This window comes from Hyla sarda, chromosome 5 (assembly GCF_029499605.1).
Source record: "Hyla sarda isolate aHylSar1 chromosome 5, aHylSar1.hap1, whole genome shotgun sequence".
Taxonomy (NCBI): domain Eukaryota; kingdom Metazoa; phylum Chordata; class Amphibia; order Anura; family Hylidae; genus Hyla; species Hyla sarda.
In genome coordinates, this window is record NC_079193.1 from 6,712,306 (window position 1) to 6,732,989 (window position 20,684).

General features: G+C 47.7%; 1 protein-coding gene across 2 annotated transcripts in view; it reads right to left on the reverse strand.

The window, feature by feature from the left end:
• LOC130272833 (uncharacterized) overlaps nt 1-17,034 on the reverse strand; it is a 32,865-nt gene extending 15,831 nt beyond the window's left edge. The window contains exons 1-2 of one of the 2 annotated variants that reach the window (XM_056518772.1): nt 16,769-17,034; nt 150-4,775 (exon numbers count right to left, since the gene is read on the reverse strand). In XM_056518772.1, the coding sequence (XP_056374747.1) occupies nt 150-4,775; nt 16,769-16,838 (4,696 nt within the window). In that variant the 5' untranslated portion in view covers nt 16,839-17,034. The remainder of the gene's footprint in view (nt 1-149; nt 4,776-16,768) is intronic. The other variant, XM_056518771.1, reaches the window with a different exon arrangement.
• Between the last annotated feature and the right edge of the window lie 3,650 nt (nt 17,035-20,684).

Here is a 20,684-nt window from a genome sequence, read left to right on the forward strand (position 1 = left end):
ATATATTGACCACATAGACCAGGGTTGTGTTCTGCAGTCCGAGCTTTACACCGGGGTACACTGATTATAGGAGGCTTTATCTACATGGGCTTCCCTGGTATGGATTTAGGGCAGTAGACATGATGTCATAGGCAACAAAGTAAAATTACCTGATGAAAACTTTTTGGAACCCCGGTTTTCAGAAGCAGCCGGATGCCTGACTATCTTTTGATCCTGAGGACTCCCGTCAGGCAGGCAGGGTGAAGGTTTCACAGGAGGCACTTTACTTACATCTGTGGTTGAGGATAGAGCGACTTCGGTTTTGGGGGCTACATGCAGGCTTAAGTCACTTTCAATGTCCGCTTTCGGCAGCCTACCCCAGTGGTCATTAGTTGTCTGTCTCTTGCTGAGAAGGTTGGAGGTCCTCTGGTCCTTAGTGAACCCACTATGCAGGTCCCGTCCAGGGTTGTCTTCTGCTATCTTTACCTCATGGGATGAGTGATCGTGTAACGTTTCGGACTTAGGGTAGACCTTGTCCAAAACTTTTTTGTCCTTAGAGGAATTTCTTTCTACCTTGTCAGACCTCAATGGCGTTTCCGGTCTTAGCTCAACCCTTGGTTGTTTTACCGTATCACAAGTAAATCCAACCTTTTGTGTTTTGGACTCTACATCCTTCACTGGTTGAGCTACAACCTCATCTCTACTATGCTTCATCTTGGTGGGTTTAGTGATGGAAGCATTGGTCTCTGACGAACTTGACCTCATACTAAGATCCAACGCCTCCAGCTTACCAAATGAACCTTGTAGCAGTTTGGTCATTTCTTGGAGGTCTTCAGACATCTCCATTTTGTTGGTTCTTGGCTTGGACGGTAACCCTGGCAAGGCACTGGCAGATGGCGGAAGGGCTTCTTGTCTTATGTGGTCACACGGTCTTGGTTCTGTACACATTGCTCCTGTTGGATTGTTGGATTTGGGTAACGTATTTGTTAGTTTGTGATGGGTTTGTTCAAGTTGCCGAATTTTGTTAGATGAAGATTCTTCCAAGGTTGGACTACACACCTTGTTCTTGTCTTGTGACTCATTGTTATCTAACAGCTTCACCTGCTCTTTGGCTCCTGTACACGTCTGGGTGGTTTTCAGGAGTTTGTGATTTTCTGAACTATTATTTTCGCATGAACTTTTAGTGCAGAGAAGATTTGGATGAAGTAAAGAGGATATAAGTGTTGGGTGGTTATGTTCAGCTTCTCTGTTGTCTTCTATGGTTGATAATATACATGAGTCTTGATGGTCTTCAGCAGTGGATACATTTTCTAAGTTGTCGCCCTCAGATGGATTGTTTATGTTGAGTTGACCATCTTCTTCAGGTTCGGCTTCTTTTAAAACACTGGGGACTCTATCATATGAAAAGCTGATGTCTGAATGACTGCTCTGCAGGAAGTTGTTATTAGGTTCATTGATAAAACCTTCAGGAGACTCTTGACTCTTTTCATTTTTCTCCACTTGAAGAACATCCTCCCTGTCTGGTGGCTCCTTAAAAACAGGGCGGTCAAGTAAATCACCAGACTCGTCTATCTCTCTTGTTTCAGGAAGGTGGCACCTGCCGGCTCCTTGGTTGTCCTCCGTTACTGGCTCATTGGGTGTTGAAGAACGTACAGTCAACAATTCCCTTTCTGAAGAATAAGGAGATATTTTAAACCTCTCCAGATCCACGTTACTCGTGTGTTGATCATTTTGTTCCCCGGACTTTACTACTTGATCTGCAGGATCCTCTGAAGTTTTTGAAGGTGATGGTGGAGATATGGTGTGATGATCTGCTATAAGAATGTCCTCAGCTCCCTCACAAGAAGACATGCTTTCTTTAGTCTGCAAGTCATTTTGGTCCTTACTGGATGTAGACTTAATGTCAACTAATTTAGAAGATGTTTCATGTGTCATTGAGCTAGAAGAGTCCTCTGTAATATCTGCAGTAACCAATGTCAAGTCGGATCCCTCTATACTAGTTTTTACGGTATTGGAATGGTGGCATCTATCATGTCCTCTGTCAGAAATCACATTGTCTGCTATGGTTGCTGCAGAATCTTCTATAGTTCTTCCACCACGATGCATCTGTTCTTCATACCTGTTACAGGACAGCTGGTCTGTGATATAACCAACGGCTTCTTCTTGTTGTTTTTGTATTTGAGCGAGAAGTGAAGGGCGGTCCAAGGGTTTTACTTCTTCTGGGTCTTCTTCAGACTCGTAGCATGCAAACAACTCTTCATCGGCTGTACCTTCTACACTTTCCTCCTCAGTTCTTTCTATTTCTACAGATCTCGAATCCCTTTCATCAGTGTCTATACTACACACCAGTCCTTGGGAGACATCACTTTCCTCTTCACCAGATATTTTGGCGTCTTCATTATTTTCGCATTTCACTGTGAAGTAATTTCTATCTTCAGCGAGCTGCACTGCCATGGATGTCCTCCTTCCATCATGATCATCATGTGACCTGTCATCTTGTTGAGTCCGTGTTGTGGAGCACAGAGGGGGCAGCGTGTCCAGCTCTTCATCAGTGTCAAAACAAGCGATCAAGCATTCTCCAACATTGCCGATCCCTGCTCGAAGGATATGGTCCATTTCAGAGGATGATGAGGATGATTGTTGTTCTACAGGACTATCAGACCATGTCCTTATGGCTCCTTCTCTATCTTTTAGTTTCTGGGGTAATTCAGAACTGGGTTGCGTTTCGGCTTCTGTTGTAAGAACTAAGGTGCTTCTTATAGGTTCTTCGCAAACTTCTTGAGGGGCTTTGCTGGCTCTTGAGTCTTCAAGCTCCCTGGAGCTGTCTTGAATGATGGAAGGAACTTCAGAAAAGCCTTGTGCTAGATGAGATAATCCAACTCCTTCATCAGGTTCTTCTCCAACTTCTCTCTCTTCATTTGCAGTTTCGCCGACTTTGACAATTTGTTCTTCAATTCCAAGATCTTCACCGTTCATGTCCAGAGCGGTAAACACTGCACATTCATCATCAGAGTCGGACAGATCAGACGATGTCTCCATCTCGCTCTCACAGCCAGAGTTGGAGGAGTCATTTTGGCCCTCCACTGGGCCCTCTGTGCTTTGAGCAGCAGCAGGTGTTGTCACAGCGTATTCCTCTGTGCCATAACGTTTCTCATCCTCTTCTCCATCATACGAGGCTGAGTCTGAGGACTCTGAGGTGTCATCTTGGTAAGCAAATGATTCGTCTACCCCTTCATTGATCGATGTCTCGGACAGTGAATGAAGATACGAGGCTGAGGTGCTATCATCTTCATCATCCTCAGCATCTTCTTCTTCTTTCTCTTCTCCATCGATTGCCTCGCTTTCTGCTGATTCTCCTTGTGGAAATAACGTGATCTCCATCGACTCGGCCTCGAATATTAAACTTCCCCGGAACGGAAGCATAAAAGCAGGAATCATGTGATCGTTTTCGGTGCTTGGCAGGCTCACCCGGTGGAACTCCTGCTGGCTTGCCGCAGATTCTAGGGAACTCACCACATTTGCAGAGCATCCTGCAAGAGACACCTGCTGAGGCTCCTGCACATGGGTGGTGACTGAGGACACCGGGCTCATGAATTCAGGAGAGAGAGGGATGCTCGTAAAAGATGGGGCAAAGTCTGTCTCCCATTCATCTTCATCGTCTTCCTCTTCACTAGAATGGATGTCACTAGGATACCCATCTATGAAATCCTCATTGGCTGGAGAGAAGTCTTCAGGGTCTATATCTCTGTCATACAGTTCTGGAATATCTTCGTCTTCTAATATGTCAGGGGACATACAACAAGGGTCTTCACATAGACTTTCTTCATGAACCACCATGTGGTCTGGATAAGGGGTGGGAGATTCAATAGTGTCCACCTCAGCCATCAAATTTGGGGAACTTGAAGGAGAACCACTGGAGGTGGCCGAGGAGGCCCAGCTACCTCCTTCTGCAGTGACGTAGGATCCTGAAGGTGATGTTGGAGGAGAAGACATGTTGTCGTAATCTGGGTCATTGTGCTCCTCGCTGAGGTGGGTCTTTGAGTAGGCGTGATGTTTATATTGGCTGTACACGGTCTTTACCGGGGTGGATGGAGCGGTGGTGTACGGGTCTGAGTCAGCGGTACTCACAGGCTTAGCTTGTAATAAGTGGACATCACTGCCTGTGGAGCTGCAGGGTGACTCTTTGGTGGGTCTGAGAAATGAAGGCACATCAGCTACAGATTCACCCTGAGAAAATAAGTCGTCTTTCAATGTGAACTCTCCGTGGGCCTCAAAGTGCAAATCGTCAGTGGAGTCGGACACAATGGCTTTGTCGCTTTCTTGTCCTGAATTCCCTTCAACTTTAGAACCTAAGTGCAATGTTACCTCCTCCAAAGCATCCCCGAACACCATCTCCCTCTCAGGAATCATTGTGTGCAACCTATTTATACTTCCCCTTTCCTCAGGGCTACATGATGTTTCTTCCCCCATCACAATTCTAGTGTCCAGAGTGTCCGGGTGTAGAACGTCTTCAGGACGATGCTGCTCAGTTTCCTCTGACTCTTCTTGGGTCACAGGTGACTCCTCAGAGATCTTAGAAGGAAGATGCAGAATGGTGTTCCCAATGGGCAGCTCACTGCTTGCACCCTCCGGCTGAGGTCTGTGCCCTTCTTTGGCCTGAAGGCATGGAGTCACCAGGGCTATGCTGGGGGCACATGCTGGGCTCACCAATGGAGATTCCTCTAATGGGCTCAAACACTTGGGGGTGGTGGAGTCACTACTCGGGGTCGATGCGGTGGAAGCAATTGGAGATGAACCTGAAATGGAGAAGAGAGAAAATGAGATATGATATTATGAGGCTGTAAATTTGAGCTGCAGTATATAGAGACAATAATGAGTCCTGCCTGTAGGTGGTGCTATACTGCCTAGGGTAATATATGACATTATATAACATCACCGAGCATGTTATCCCCTATCCAAAGGATATCCACAAGATGTCTAGGGAGGAGTACCCCTTTAAATGATTTTCATAATGTATGGACTATATGAAGTCACAATCCTTTAATGTAGTATTTCAGTATATTAAGTCTGTAGGTGGCGCTAACTATGCAGGGGGAGGATAATATACAATGCATTGGGAAAGTTCTCGGACGCTTCCCTTTTTACCCATCATTCGGCCCTCAATTCCCCATAATGACAAAGTGATAACAGGATGTTACAAATCTTTCCAAATTTACTGAAAAACATAAAACTAAAATTTGGCATGGACATAAGTATTCATACCCTGGTCCTGATCATAGGTGAGATGTTTCTTCACCCTGATAGGAGTCATCTGTGGTAAATTCATCTGATTGGGGCAAACACCATGAGGAAGAAAGAACTGCCTGTAGAGCTCAGACACAGTCCTGTCTATATAAGGTCTCACAGCTGATAATGTACATCAGAGCAAACAACAAGCCATGAGGTAGAAAGAACTGCCTGTAGAGCTCAGACACAGCCCTGCCTATATAAGATCTCACAGCTGACAATGTATATCAGAGCAAACACCAAGAGGGGGAAAGAACTGCCTGTAGAGCTCAGACACAGCCCTGTCTATATAACGTCTCACAGCTAACAATGTATATCAGAGCAAACACCAAACCATGAGGCGGAAGAACTGCCTGTAGAGCCCAGACACAGTCCTGTCTATATAAGGTCTCACAGCTGACAATGTATATCAGAGCAAACACCAAGTCATGAGGCGGAAAGAACTGCCTGTAGAGCTCAGACACAGCCCTGTCTATATAAGATCTCACAGCTGACAATGTATATCAGAGCAAACACCAAACCATGAGGAGGAAAGAACTGCCTGTATAGCTCACACACAGCCCTGTCTATATATGATCTCACAGCTGACAATGTATATCAGAGCAAACACTAAACCATCAGGATGAAAGAACTGCCTGTAGAGCTCAGACACAGCCCTGTCTATATAAGGTCTCACAGCTGACAATGTATATCAGAGCAAACACCAAACCATGAGGATGAAAGAACTGCCTGTAGAGCTCAGACACAGCCCTGTCTATATAAGATCTCACAGCTGACAATGTATATCAGAGCAAACACCAAGCCATGAGGGGAAAAGAACTGCCTGTAGAGCTCAGACACAACCCTGTCTATATAAGGTCTCACAGCTGACAATGTATATCAGAGCAAACACCATGAGGTTGAAAGAGCTGCCTGTAGAGCTCAGACACAGCCCTGTCTATATAAAGGTCTCACAGCTGACAATGTATATCAGAGCAAACACCATGAGGGGGAAAAAACTGCCTGTAGAGCTCAGACACAGCCCTGTCTATATAAAGGTCTCACAGCTGACAATGTATATCAGAGCAAACACCATGAGGGGGAAAGAACTGCCTGTAGAGCTCAGACACAGCCCTGTCTATATAAGGTCTAACAGCTGACAATGTATATCAGAGCAAACACCAAGTCATGAGGTAGAAAGAACTGCCTGTAGAGCTCAGACACAGCCCTGTCTATATAAGATCTCACAGCTGACAATGTATATCAGAGCAAACACCAAGTAATGAGGTAGAAAGAACTGCCTGTAGAGCTCAGACACAGCCCTGTCTATATAAGATCTCACAGCTGACAATGTATATCAGAGCAAACACCAAGTAATGAGGTAGAAAGAACTGCCTGTAGAGCTCAGACACAGCCCTGTCTATATAAGATCTCACAGCTGACAATGTATATCAGAGCAAACACCAAGTCATGAGAAGGAAAGAACTGCCTGTAGAGCTCAGACACAGCCCTGTCTATATAAGGTCTCACAGCTGACAACGTATATCAGAGCAAACACCAAGAGCTGGAAAGAACTGCCTGTAGAGCCCAGACACAGCCCTGTTTATGTAACGTCCCACAGCTGACAATGTATATCAGAGCAAACACCAAACCATGAGGATGAAAGAACTGCCTGTAGAGCTCAGACACAGCCCTGTCTATATAAGGTCTGACAGATGACAATGTATATCAGAGCAAACACCAAACCATGAGGTTGAAAGAACTGCCTGTAGAGCTCAGAAACAGCCCTGTCTATATAAGGTCTCACAGCTAACAATGTATATCAGAGCAAACACCAAGCCATGAGGTAGAAAGAACTGCCTGTAGAGCTCAGACACAGCCCTGTCTATATAAGATCTCACAGCTGACAATGTATATCAGAGCAAACACCAAGTCATGAGAAGGAAAGAACTGCCTGTAGAGCTCAGACACAGCCCTGTCTATATAAGGTCTCACAGCTGACAACGTATATCAGAGCAAACACCAAGAGCTGGAAAGAACTGCCTGTAGAGCTCAGACACAGCCCTGTTTATGTAACGTCTCACAGCTGACAATGTATATCAGAGCAAACACCAAACCATGAGGATGAAAGAACTGCCTGTAGAGCTCAGACACAGCCCTGTCTATATAAGGTCTGACAGATGACAATGTATATCAGAGCAAACACCAAACCATGAGGTTGAAAGAACTGCCTGTAGAGCTCAGAAACAGCCCTGTCTATATAAGGTCTCACAGCTGACAATGTATATCAGAGCAAACACCAAACCATGAGGTTGAAAGAACTGCCTGTAGAGCTCAGAAACAGCCCTGTCTATATAAGGTCTCAGAGCTGACAATGTATATCAGAGCAAACACCAAGCCATGAGAGGACAAAAACATTTCTGCTACACTGAAAGTTCCCAAGAGCTTAGTGGCCTCCATAATTCTTACAAGAAAGAAGAAGGAACAACCAGGACTCTGCCTAGAGCTGCCGCCCCACCAAGCTAAGTAATCGGGGGAGAAGGGCCTTGGTAAGAAAAGAGACTGAGAACCCAATGGTCACTGAACTCCAACGATCCTGTGTGCTGATGGGAGAAACTTCCAGAAGGTCCAGAACCATCACTGCAGCCTCCACCATCTGAGCTTTATGGGAGAAAGAAGAAAGAAGACGCTTACAGAGAAGGATCAGACTGTGAGGAACAAGATTCTCTGGCCTGAAGGGAACCAGGCACTGCCCATCACCTGCCCAATACCATCCCTACAGTGATCATGGTGGGGGCAGCATCATGTCTAGAGGAAACCAGGCACTGCCCATCACCTGCCCAATACCATCCATACAGTGATCATGGTGGGGGCAGAATCATGTCTGGGGGAAACCAGGTACTGCCCATCACCTGCCCAATACCATCCCTACAGTGATCATGGTGGGGGCAGCATCATGTCTATAGGAAACGAGGTACTGCCCATCACCTGCCCAATACCATCCCTACAGTGATCATGGTGGGGGCAGCATCATGTCTGGGGGAAACCAGGTACTGCCCATCACCTGCCCAATACCATCCCTACAGTGATCATGGTGGGGGCAGCATCATGTCTATAGGAAACGAGGTACTGCCCATCACCTGCCCAATACCATCCCTACAGTGATCATGGTGGGGGGCAGCATCATGTCTGGAGGAAACCAGGCACTGCCCATCACCTGCCCAATACCATCCCTACAGTGATCATGGTGGGGGCAGCATCATGTCTGGGGGAAACCAGGCACTGCCCATCACCTGCCCAATACCATCCTTACAGTGATCATGGTGGGGGCAGCATCATGTCTGGAGGAAACCAGGTACTGCCCATCACCTGCCCAATACCATCCCTACAGTGATCATGGTGGGGGCAGCATCATGTCTGGAGGAAACCAGGCACTGCCCATCACCTGCCCAATACCATCCCTACAGTGATCATGGTGGGGGCAGCATCATGTCTGGGGGAAACGAGGTACTGCCCATCACCTGCCCAATACCATCCCTACAGTGATCATGGTGGGGGCAGCATCATGTCTGGGGGAAACCAGGTACTGCCCATCACCTGCCCAATACCATCCCTACAGTGATCATGGTGGGGGCAGCATCATGTCTGGAGGAAACCAGGCACTGCCCATCACCTGCCCAATACCATCCCTACAGTGATCATGGTGGGGGCAGCATCATGTCTGGGGGAAACCAGGTACTGCCCATCACCTGCCCAATACCATCCCTACAGTGATCATGGTGGGGGCAGCATCATGTCTATAGGAAACGAGGTACTGCCCATCACCTGCCCAATACCATCCCTACAGTGATCATGGTGGGGGCAGCATCATGTCTATAGGAAACGAGGTACTGCCCATCACCTGCCCAATACCATCCCTACAGTGATCATGGTGGGGGCAGCATCATGTCTGGAGGAAACCAGTTACTGCCCATCACCTGCCCAATACCATCCCTACAGTGATCATGGTGGGGGCAGCATCATGTCTATAGGAAACCAGGCACTGTCCATCACCTGCCCAATACCATCCCTACAGTGATCATGGTGGGGGCAGCATCATGTCTGGAGGAAACCAGGCACTGCCCATCACCTGCCCAATACCATCCCTACAGTGATCATGGTGGGGGCAGCATCATGTCTGGAGGAAACCAGGTATTGCCTATCACCTGCCCAATACCATCCCTACAGTGATCATGGTGGGGGCAGCATCATGTCTGGGGGAAACCAGGTACTGCCCATCACCTGCCCAATACCATCCCTACAGTGATCATGTTGGGGGCAGCATCATGTCTGGAGGAAACCAGGTACTGCCATCACCTGCCCAATACCATCCCTACAGTGATCATGGTGGGGGCAGCATCATGTCTGGGGGAAACCAGGTACTGCCCATCACCTGCCCAATACCATCCCTACAGTGATCATGGTGGGGGCAGCATCATGTCTGGGGGAAACCAGGCACTGCCCATCACCTGCCCAATACCATCCCTACAGTGATCATGGTGGGGGCAGCATCATGTCTGGAGGAAACCAGGCACTGCCCATCACCTGCCCAATACCATCCCTACAGTGATCAGTGGGGGCAGCATCATGTCTGGAGGAAACCAGGCACTGCCCATCACCTGCCCAATACCATCTCTACAGTGATCAGTGGGGGCAGCATCATGTCTGGAGGAAACCAGGCACTGCCCATCACCTGCCCAATACCATCCCTACAGTGATCATGGTGGGGGCAGCATCATGTCTGGAGGAAACCAGGCACTGCCCATCACCTGCCCAATACCATCCCTACAGTGATCAGTGGGGGCAGCATCATGTCTGGAGGAAACCAGGCACTGCCCATCACCTGCCCAATACCATCTCTACAGTGATCAGTGGGGGCAGCATCATCTCTGGAGGAAACCAAGTACTGCCCATCACCTGCCCAATACCATCCTTACAGTGATCATGGTGGGGGCAGCATCATGTCTGGAGGAAACCAGGCACTGCCCATCACCTGCCCAATACCATCCCTACAGTGATCATGGTGGGGGCAGCATCATGTCTGGAGGACAGGGAGAATGGTCAGTGTTGAGGAAAAACTGAATGACCTTATCCAGAGCCAAGACAACACAGGAGCATCTTAGGGACAACTAAGCCATAGCCTAAACCCAATGGAACATCTCTGGAGAGACCTAAAATTGCTTTCACCAAAAGTCCCCATCCAACCTGACAGAGCTGAGAGGATCTGCAGAGAAGAATTGAAGAAAATCCCTAAATCCAAGTGTATAAACCCTGTGGCATCATCCCAAGAAGACTGGAGGCTGTAAGTCCCTCCACACTGGACCCCAGGCCTCGCTTTTTACTTGCCTGACGGCTTCTATAACCAGCTCCCATGGGAATCAGCATTGTCTTGTACTCGACTGACCAGCTACAGGTCCATGATGCAGAACAACACCTTACAGCCTCCACTGGCCCTCCATGTGGTCTCAGCCACACACTGCCTCACTTCCTGCTTCACCACTCTATTACAGTCTATGATACACAACGACATCAAGTGGCAATTGCAATACCGCAAACATACTTTCAATGCCTACAAATATTATACAAGGACAGATGATGACATGAGAGGTGATACTGTGCGTCATATGACTCCTCCCCCGCACACATTACACTGCAGGTATTGGGGTGGAGGTGCGTTCTCGGGGTTCATATCTATGTGTCCTGGTTTTTATGGGCCACATACAGCATTGTACAGTGTGATCTGCGCTGAGCCAGCACTAAGTATTTCTGGATCTGGTGTCGTGTGACTACGGCGTCTGCTGCCTGGGGGGACGTGTACAATGTACGCCATCACTGCTGACGCTGGAGACATCTTCCCGAAGAGTTGAACCTCCAGTTGTTGCAAAACTACAACTCCCAGCATGCCTGGACAGCCGTTGGCTGTCCGGGCATGCTGGGAGTTGTAGTTTTGCAACAGGTAGAGGTCCACAACTTGAAGACTCTGGTCTGGACAATCATCCACAAGGTCTGAAGCCCTCATTGAAATCAGTAGGAGTGGCAGTTGTGTGGAGGAAAATGCCTTATTGATGAATAGGCGGACTGGTTCGAGATGGCAAAAAAAAAAAAATACAACAGTAACTGAAATAACCACTGGTCACAACCAAACCACAACCAAAAGGTCTCCAGAACAGACTCGGCTATAGGATAGATTCAACCCCAAAGCCCCCATAAGAGAGTCACCTAAATTGTCCCTAAAACAGAACCAGCTAAAGGACCTTTAAAGCATAGTCAACAACTTGGTCACCATAACTGAGTCAACTCCAGTGTCCCCATAACTGAATCAGCTATAGGACCTTCAAAGAATTGTCAACAACAAGGTCACCATAACAGAGTCATCTACAGTGTCCCCCATCACAGGACAGGCTACAAGGCCTTCAGAAAAGAACTCGCCAGATCCAATAACAAAGTCAACCACAAGGCCCCCCTAACAGAGTCATCTACAGTGTCCTCCATCACAGGACTGGCTACAAGGCCTTCAGAAAAGAACCCGCCAGATATGTCCCTAAGAACAGAGACAACCTGGGGATCCAATAACAAAGTCAACCACAAGGCCCCCCTAACAGAGTCAGCTACAGTGTCTCCATAACTGAATCGGCTATAGGACCTTCAGAGCAGAGTCAACCACAAGGTCCCCATAACAGAATCAGCTATAAGGCCACCAGATTAGAGTTCACCACAGGGTCCCCACAATAGAGTCAGCTACAGTGTCCCCATAACTGAATCGGCTATAGGACCTTCAGATCAGAGTCAACCACATGTTCCCCATAACAGAACCAGCTAGAGGGTCTTCAGATCAGAGTCAACCACATGTTCCCCATAACAGAACCAGCTAGAGGGTCTTCAGATTAGAGTCCACCATAGGATCTACATAACAGAGTCAACCACAGTGTCCCCCATCACAGGACTGGCTACTGTCTTTGGAGAAGAACCAGCCAGAGATGTCCCCATAACAGAGGCATCCTGAGGATCCCATAAAAGAGTCAACCACGATGTCCCAATAACAGAGTCAACTATAGTGTCCCAATAACAGAATCAGCTATAGGGGCACCAGATTAGAGCTAACCACAGGGTCCCCATAACAGAGTCAACTACTGTGTCTCCATCACAGGACTGGCTACAAGGCCTTCAGAGAAAAACCTTCCAGATATGTCCTTTAAAAAAGAGAAAACCTGGAGTTCCCATAACAAAGTCAACCACAAGGCCCCCCTAACTACGGTGTTCCCATAACATAACCAGCTAGAGGGTCTTCAGATCAGAGTCCATTGTAGGATCAACCACAGTGTCCCCCATCACAGGACTGGCTAGAGAAGAACCAGCCAGAGATGCCCCCATAATAGAGACATCCTGAGGATCCCATAAAAGAGTCAACCACGATGTCCCAATAACAGAGTCAACTATAGTGTCCCAATAACAGAATCAGCTATAGGGGCACCAGATTAGAGCTAACCACAGGGTCCCCATAACAGAGTCAACTACTGTGTCTCCATCACAGGACTGGCTACAAGGCCTTCAGAGAAAAACCTTCCAGATATGTCCTTTAAAAAAGAGAAAACCTGGAGTTCCCATAACAAAGTCAACCACAAGGCCCCCCTAACTACGGTGTTCCCATAACATAACCAGCTAGAGGGTCTTCAGATCAGAGTCCATTGTAGGATCAACCACAGTGTCCCCCATCACAGGACTGGCTAGAGAAGAACCAGCCAGAGATGCCCCCATAATAGAGACATCCTGGGATCCCATAACAAAGTCAACCACGAAGTCCCCATAACAGAGCCAACCATGGCGCCCCAATCACAGGACTGGCTACAAGGCCTTCAGAGAAGAATCAACCAGAGATGTCCCCATAACAAATTAGTTATAGGACCTTCAGAGCAGAGTCAACCACAGTGCTCCTGCTGTCCTGTCAGTGTCCCCGGGGCCCCTGCACTTGTTTCCCCATTGTAAATATGTTTTACCATGTAAAGTGTTATAAAATGTAATGTTGCTTTAAAGGAGTAGTCCAGTGGTGAACAACTTATCCCCTATCTTAAGGATAGGGGGATAAGTTTGAGATTGCGGGGGGGTCCGACCGCTGGGGCCCCCTGCGATCTCCTGTACAGAGCCCCGACAGCCCGTGGGAAGGGGGCGTGTCGACCTCCGCACGAAGCGGCGGCCGACACGCCCCCTCAATACAACTCTATGGCAGAGCCGAAGCGCTGCCTTCGGCAATCTCCGGCTCTGCCATAGAGATGTATTGAGGGGGCGTGTCGGCCGCCGCTTCATGCGGAGGTTGACACCCGCTATCTGGCCGGAGAGTCTGGCCCCCGTACAGAGAGATCGCAGGGGGCCCCAGCGGTCGGACCCCCTGCGATCTCAAACTTATCCCCTATCCTTAAGATAGGGGATAAGTTGTTCACCACTGGACTACCCCTTCAAGAGTTATACCATGTGATATGTCATGTGATTGTTCCCCAGGAGGTACCAGTGACCAGGTGATCCCAGGGGTGACCTATGGCCCCCTGCTTGTCTCCGCCATATAATGACCTATGGGCTCCCTGCTGGGTCTCCCCATATAAATGACCTATGGGCTCCCTGCTGGTCTCCCCCCATATAATGACCTATAGGCCCCCTGCTAGTCTCCCCATATAATGACCTATGGCCCCCTGCTGGTCTCCGCCCATATAATGACCTACGGGCTCCCTGCTGGTCTCCCCCATATAATGACCTATAGGCCCCCTGCTAGTCTCCCCATATAACCCCTGGGTGGAGCTTCTCTCGTCTTCTGCTGAGGTCCAGTGTAGTCTTGTCTAGTGTGTGTGTCCAGAGTGTTGGAGACCTCAGAGTCCAGTCCTGCAGCCGCCATCAAGTCAAGTAAGATAAAGTCACAGCTTTATGAGTCAAGTCAGTCCCTTCATCTGTCAGCGTGGTCTGCATTCAATTGTCCAGTCCTACTACAAGTCCAGCAAGCCCTTAAGGTCTCTGCGCCACTGATTACCTCCTTGGGCCCTGGCTGAATTGTATAGCCTTGTACCAATTGTCTACCCTCAGTAAAGCTGCCGTTGTCTGTAACTTGGTGTCGGAGTCATTATTGCCCCCCCCGTGACTAGCCCAGGATCCAGTGATATACCTTTGGGTGGTTATAGGCTAAACCACACCCTGGCGTCACGAATAAAAGGGGGTTAATGCCATCTGCCCCTAGGGTAACAACATCTGCCCTGCACCACACACCCAGCTACCACATCCCCATCACAGGACTGGCTACAACCACCTTCAGAGAAGAACCAGCCAGAGATGTCCCCATAACAGAGTCAACCAAGGTGTCCCCATAACAGAGTCAACCAAGGTGTCCCATAACAGAGTCAACCAAGGTGTCCCCATAACAGAGTCAACCGAGGTGTCCCCATAACAGAGTCAACCAAGGTGGTCCCCATAACAGAGTCAACCAAGGTGTCCCCCATAACAGAGTCAACCAAGGTGTCCCCATAACAGAGTCAACCAAGGTGTCCCCATAACAGAGTCAACCAAGGTGTCCCCATAACAGAGTCAACCGAGGTGTCCCCATAACAGAGTCAACCAAGGTGTCCCCATAACAGAGTCAACCGAGGTGTCCCCATAACAGAGTCAACCGAGGTGTCCCCATAACAGAGCCAACCGAGGTGTCCCCATAACAGAGTCAACCAAGGTGTCCCCATAACAGAGTCAACAGAGGTTTCCCCATAACAGAGTCAACCAAGGTGTCCCCATAACAGAGTCAACCGAGGGTGTCCCCATAACAGAGCCAACCGAGGTGTCCCCATAAGAGTCAACCAAGGTGTCTCCATAACAGAGCCAACCAGGTGTCCCCATAACAGAGTCAACCAAGGTGTCCCCATAACAGAGTCAACCAAGGTGTCCCCATAACAGAGTCAACCGAGGTGTCCCCCATAACAGAGTCAACCCAGGTGTCCCCATAACAGAGTCAACCGAGGTGTCCCCATAACAGAGTCAACCCAAGGTGTCCCCATAACAGAGGTCAACCGAGGTGTCCCCATAACAGAGTCAACCGAGGTGTCCCCATAACAGAGTCAACCGAGGTGTCCCCCATAACAGAGTCAACCGAGGTGTCCCCATAACAGAGCCAACCAAGGTGTCCCCATAACAGAGTCAACAGAGGTGTCCCCATAACAGAGTCAACTGAGGTGTCCCCCATAACAGTCAACCAAGGTGTCCCCATAACAGAGTCAACCGAGGTGTTCCCATAACAGAGCCAACCAGGTGTCCCATAACAGAGTCAACCGAGGTGTCCCCATAACAGAGTCAACCGAGTTGTCCCCATAACAGAGTCAACCAAGGTGTCCCCAGAACAGAGTCAACCAAGGTGTCCCCATAACAGAGCCAACCGAGGTGTCCCCATAACAGAGTCAACCAAGGTTTCCCCATAACAGAGTCAACCAAGGTGTCCCCATAACAGAGTCAACCGAGGTGTCCCCATAACAGAGCCAACCAAGGTGTCCCCATAACAGAGTCAACCAAGGTGTCCCCATAACAGAGTCAACCGAGGTGTCCCCATAACAGAGCCAACCAAGGTGTCCCCCATAACAGAGCCAACCAAGGTGTCCCCATAACAGAGTAAAACCGAGGTGTCCCCATAACAGAGCCAACTGAGGTGTCCCATAACAGAGCCAACCAAGGTGTCCCCCATAAACAGAGCCAACCAAGGTGTCCCCATAACAGAGTCAACCAAGGTGTCCCCATAACAGAGCCAACCAAGGTGTCCCCATAACAGAGTCAACCAAGGTGTCCCCATAACAGAGCCAACCAAGGTGTCCCCATAACAGAGTCAACCAAGGTGTCCCCCATAACAGAGCCAACCAAGGTGTCCCCATAACAGAGTCAACCAAGTGTGTCCCCATAACAGAGCCAACCGAGGTGTCCCCATAACAGAGCCAACCAAACCGTGAAGAATAGAATCATTCAGAGTTGCCCCACAACAATGTCGTTATATCAATAAACCCCCACTGACCCCAAACAGCGGGCTCCAAACTGCAGACCTCCAGATTTTTGCAAAACTACAACTCCCAGCATGCCCGGACATGCTGGGAGTTGTAGTTTTGCAACATCTGGAGGTGCTTAGATATAACGTAAATGGGACCATGCTGCTCCCCCCCCCCCCCCCCCCCCCAAGGAGTATGATCCAACCCGACTTATAGGAATTAGGTCAGGTGAATATTTTGGTAAATGGGTCAGAGTCACGGCCGAGGAGGACAGAGACGCGGTCGGGACAGGGGGCGGACCATACGTGCAGAGTCAGCGAGATGGTCATGTGGTCGGATCCATCAGGGCCCGGACGGGATCTTCTTACCCTTGGGTGATAATCCTGAAGGCCTGGAGGGGGGGGGGATCAGGGAGACAATGATCTACGCCCTCCGCTGATCTGCTGATCCTTGTGTCTGTCTCCTAATCCCTGCCTGATCCTTCTCCTCCTCACCTGCCTCAGCCGCCACCGTCCTGACATCCTTCTGCGCAGTCCTCTCCTCCTTTGTGGAATCCACCGGCATGGTCCCCGCTGGTGGTGATCCTGGGAGCGCGCGGCGGTGTGTGTGTCAGGACGTGCGCTCTCAGGGGATGGATGGATGGATGAATGGAGGCTTTCTAAGGCTCACGGTCTGTCTGCATCCCTCCTGCCAGCAGAAGACTGAGCGGAGGCTGCGCACTGAGAGGGATAAGGGGCTGCCTCCGCTGGTGCTCTGTCATCCTGCATGATGTCAGCACGATGCTGGGTGTGCACCAGGCACTGCGGAGGAGAGGACGCTGCCGGGAGGGGGAGGACACCCCCATTATTACTCCATCACTAGCCCTCATCTCTCCTCCTTAACTAGTTTTTTTTTTTTTTTAACCCTTTGCTGGAAACATGTGACACAAGACAATATAATGATAAAACGTCTCAGCACCTGCTACATAGACTCCTGATATATCCTGCAGATCATTGCACCACTGACCTCTCTACAGATCTGCAGAACATTGCTCTGTCCTCTCTACCTCCTGATACATAGTGATATATCCTGCAGATCATTACACCACTGACCTCTCTACAGATCTGCAGAACATCGCTCTGTCCTCTCTACCTCCTGATACATAGTGATATATCCTGCAGATTATTACACCACTGACCTCTCTACAGATCTGCAGAACATCACTCTGTCCTCTCTACCTCCTGACAGATACATAGTGATATATCCTGCAGATTATTACACCACTGACCTCTCTACAAATCTGCAGAACATCGCTCTGTCCTCTCTACCTCCTGATACATAGTGATATATCCTGCAGATTATTACACCCCTGACCTCTCTACAGATCTGCAGAACATCGCTCTGCCCTCTCTCCTCCTGATACATAGTGATATATCCTGCAGATTATTACACCCTGACCTCTGTATAGATCTGCAGAACATTGCTCTGTCCTCTCTACCTCCTGATACATAGTGATATATCCTGCAGATTATTACACCACTGACCTCTCTACAGATCTGCAGAACATTGCTCTGTCCTCTCTACCTCCTGATACATAGTGATATATCCTGCAGAATATTACACCACTGACCTCTCTACAGATCTGCAGAACATCGCTCTGTCCTCTCTACCTCCTGATACATAGTGATATATCCTGCAGATTATTACACCACTGACCTCTCTACAGATCTGCAGAACATCGCTCTGTCCTCTCTACCTCCTGATACATAGTGATATATCCTGCAGATTATTACACCCTGACCTCTCTACAGATCTGCAGAACATTGCTCTGTCCTCTCTACCTCCTGATACATAGTGATATATCCTGCAGATTATTACACCCTGACCTCTCTACAGATCTGCAGAACATTGCTCTGTCCTCTCTACCTCCTGATACACAGTAATTTATCCTGCAGATTATTACACCACTGACCTCTCTACAGATCTGCAGAACATCGCTCAGTCCTCTCTACCTCCTGATACAGTGATATATCCTGCAGATTATTACACCCTGACCTCTCTACAGATCTGCAGAACATTGCTCTGTCCTCTCTACCTCCTGATACACAGTAATTTATCCTGCAGATTATTACACCTCTGACCTCTCTACAGATCTGCAGAACATCGCTCTGTCCTCTCTACCTCCTGATACATAGTGATATATCCTGCAGATTATTACACCACTGACCTCTCTACAGATACATATTGATATCTCCTGCAGGCCATTACATCCAGTTTGATACTTACCTTTGAGCTACACTGTGACCTTCTCTTCTAACACAATCATAGCAGTCACCATTAGGGGGAGCTCACTCATATACCATAGAGTTGTACAGCTCCCGTTCAGATCCATTGCATTAATCCATATATACTGAGCTCCCTCTAGTGGTGACTACAGGCGGACAGGAGTCAAATATCTGATCAGATATACAGATTTCTATACACTTTTGTATATTGTTTATTGTAACAAATCTGCACATAATAGTGAAAGGGAAAGTATAATTGGCTAAAATATCAGAATAACTGGGATGTCTGTCAGGAGGTAGAGAGGACAGAGCGATGTTCTGCAGATCTATAGAGAGGTTAGAAGTGTAATAATCTGCAGGATATATCACTATGTATCAGGAGGTAGAGAGGACAGAGCGAGGTTCTGCAGATCTCTAGAGATCAGTGGTGTAATAATCTGCAGGATATATCACTGTATCTGTCAGGAGGTAGAGAAGACAGAGCGATGTTCTGCAGATCTATAGAGAGGTTAGAAGTGTAATAATCTGCAGGATAAATTACTGTGTATCAGGAGGTAGAGTGGACAGTGCAATGTTCTGCAGATCTCTAGAGATCAGCGGTGTAATAATCTGCAGGATATATATCACTATGTATCAGGAGGAGAGGACAGAGCGATGTTCTGCAGATCTGTATAGAGGTCAGAGGTGTAATAATCTGCAGGATATATCACTATGTATCAGGAGGTTGAGAGGACGGAGCGATGTTCTGCTGATCTATAGACATCAGTGGTGTAATAATCTGCAGAATATATCACTATGTATCAGGAGGTAGAGAGGACAGAGCGATGTTCTGCAGATCTGTAGAGAGGTCAGGGGTGTAATAATCTGCAGGATATATCATTATGTATCAGGAGATAGAGAGGAAAGTGCGATGTTCTGCAGATCTGTAGAGAGGTCAGGGTGTAATAATCTGCAGGATATATCACTATGTATCAGGAGGTAGAGAGGACAGAGCGATGTTCTGCAGATCTGTAGAGAGGTCAGAGGTGTAATAATCTGCAGGATATATCACTATGTATCAGGAGGTAGAGGGGACAGAGCGATGTTCTGCAGATCTGTAGAGAGGTCAGTGGTGTAATAATCTGCAGGATATATCACTATGTATCAGGAGGAGAGGACAGAGCGATGTTCTGCAGATCTGTAGAGAGGTCAGTGGTGTAATGATCTGCAGGATATATCACTATGTATCAGGAGGAGGAGAGGACAGAGCGATGTTCTGCAGATCTGTAGAGAGGTCAGTGGTGTAATACTCTGCAGGATATATCACTATGTATCAGGAGGAGAGGACAGAGCGATGTTCTGCAGATCTGTAGAGAGGTCAGTGGTGTATCCCTATGTATCAGATACTGTAGACTCCTCATCTTCCGGACTGTACCATTGCAGTCAGGGTGGGGGCAGCAGTCAGGTCAGTCCATCCTGCTGTCCATGGTGCTGGAGTCTTCACCTTCTCTTCTTCTTACATTCTCTGCTGAGGGAGAAGTTAGTGTCTGACCCCATGACAACACTTCCTGTTCTCTGTAAATAAGCGCCATATTGGGTGAACCAAATCTCCATTCATATCAATGTCTTCATATACTATCCCCGACGAGTATCCTGTAGATATTGATGTATATGTTGTATATGATGTATATGTTGTATATGATGTATATGATGTATGTTGTATATGTTGTATATGATGTATATGATGTATATGATGTATATGTTGTATATGTTGTACATGTTGTACATGATGTATATGTTGTATATGTTGTATATGTTGTATATGTTGTATATGTTGTATATGTTGTATATGATGTATATGTTGTATATGATGTATATGATGTATATGATGTATATGTTGTATATGTTGTATATGATGTATATGTTGTATATGTTGTATATGATGTATATGTTGTATATGATGTATATGTTGTATATGATGTATATGTTGTATATGTTGTATATGTTGTATATGATGTATATGTTGTATATGTTGTATATGATGTATATGTTGTATATGATGTATATGTTGTATATGATGTATATGATGTATGATGTATATGTTGTATATGTTGTATATGATGTATATGTTGTATATGTTGTATATGATGTATATGATGTATATGAT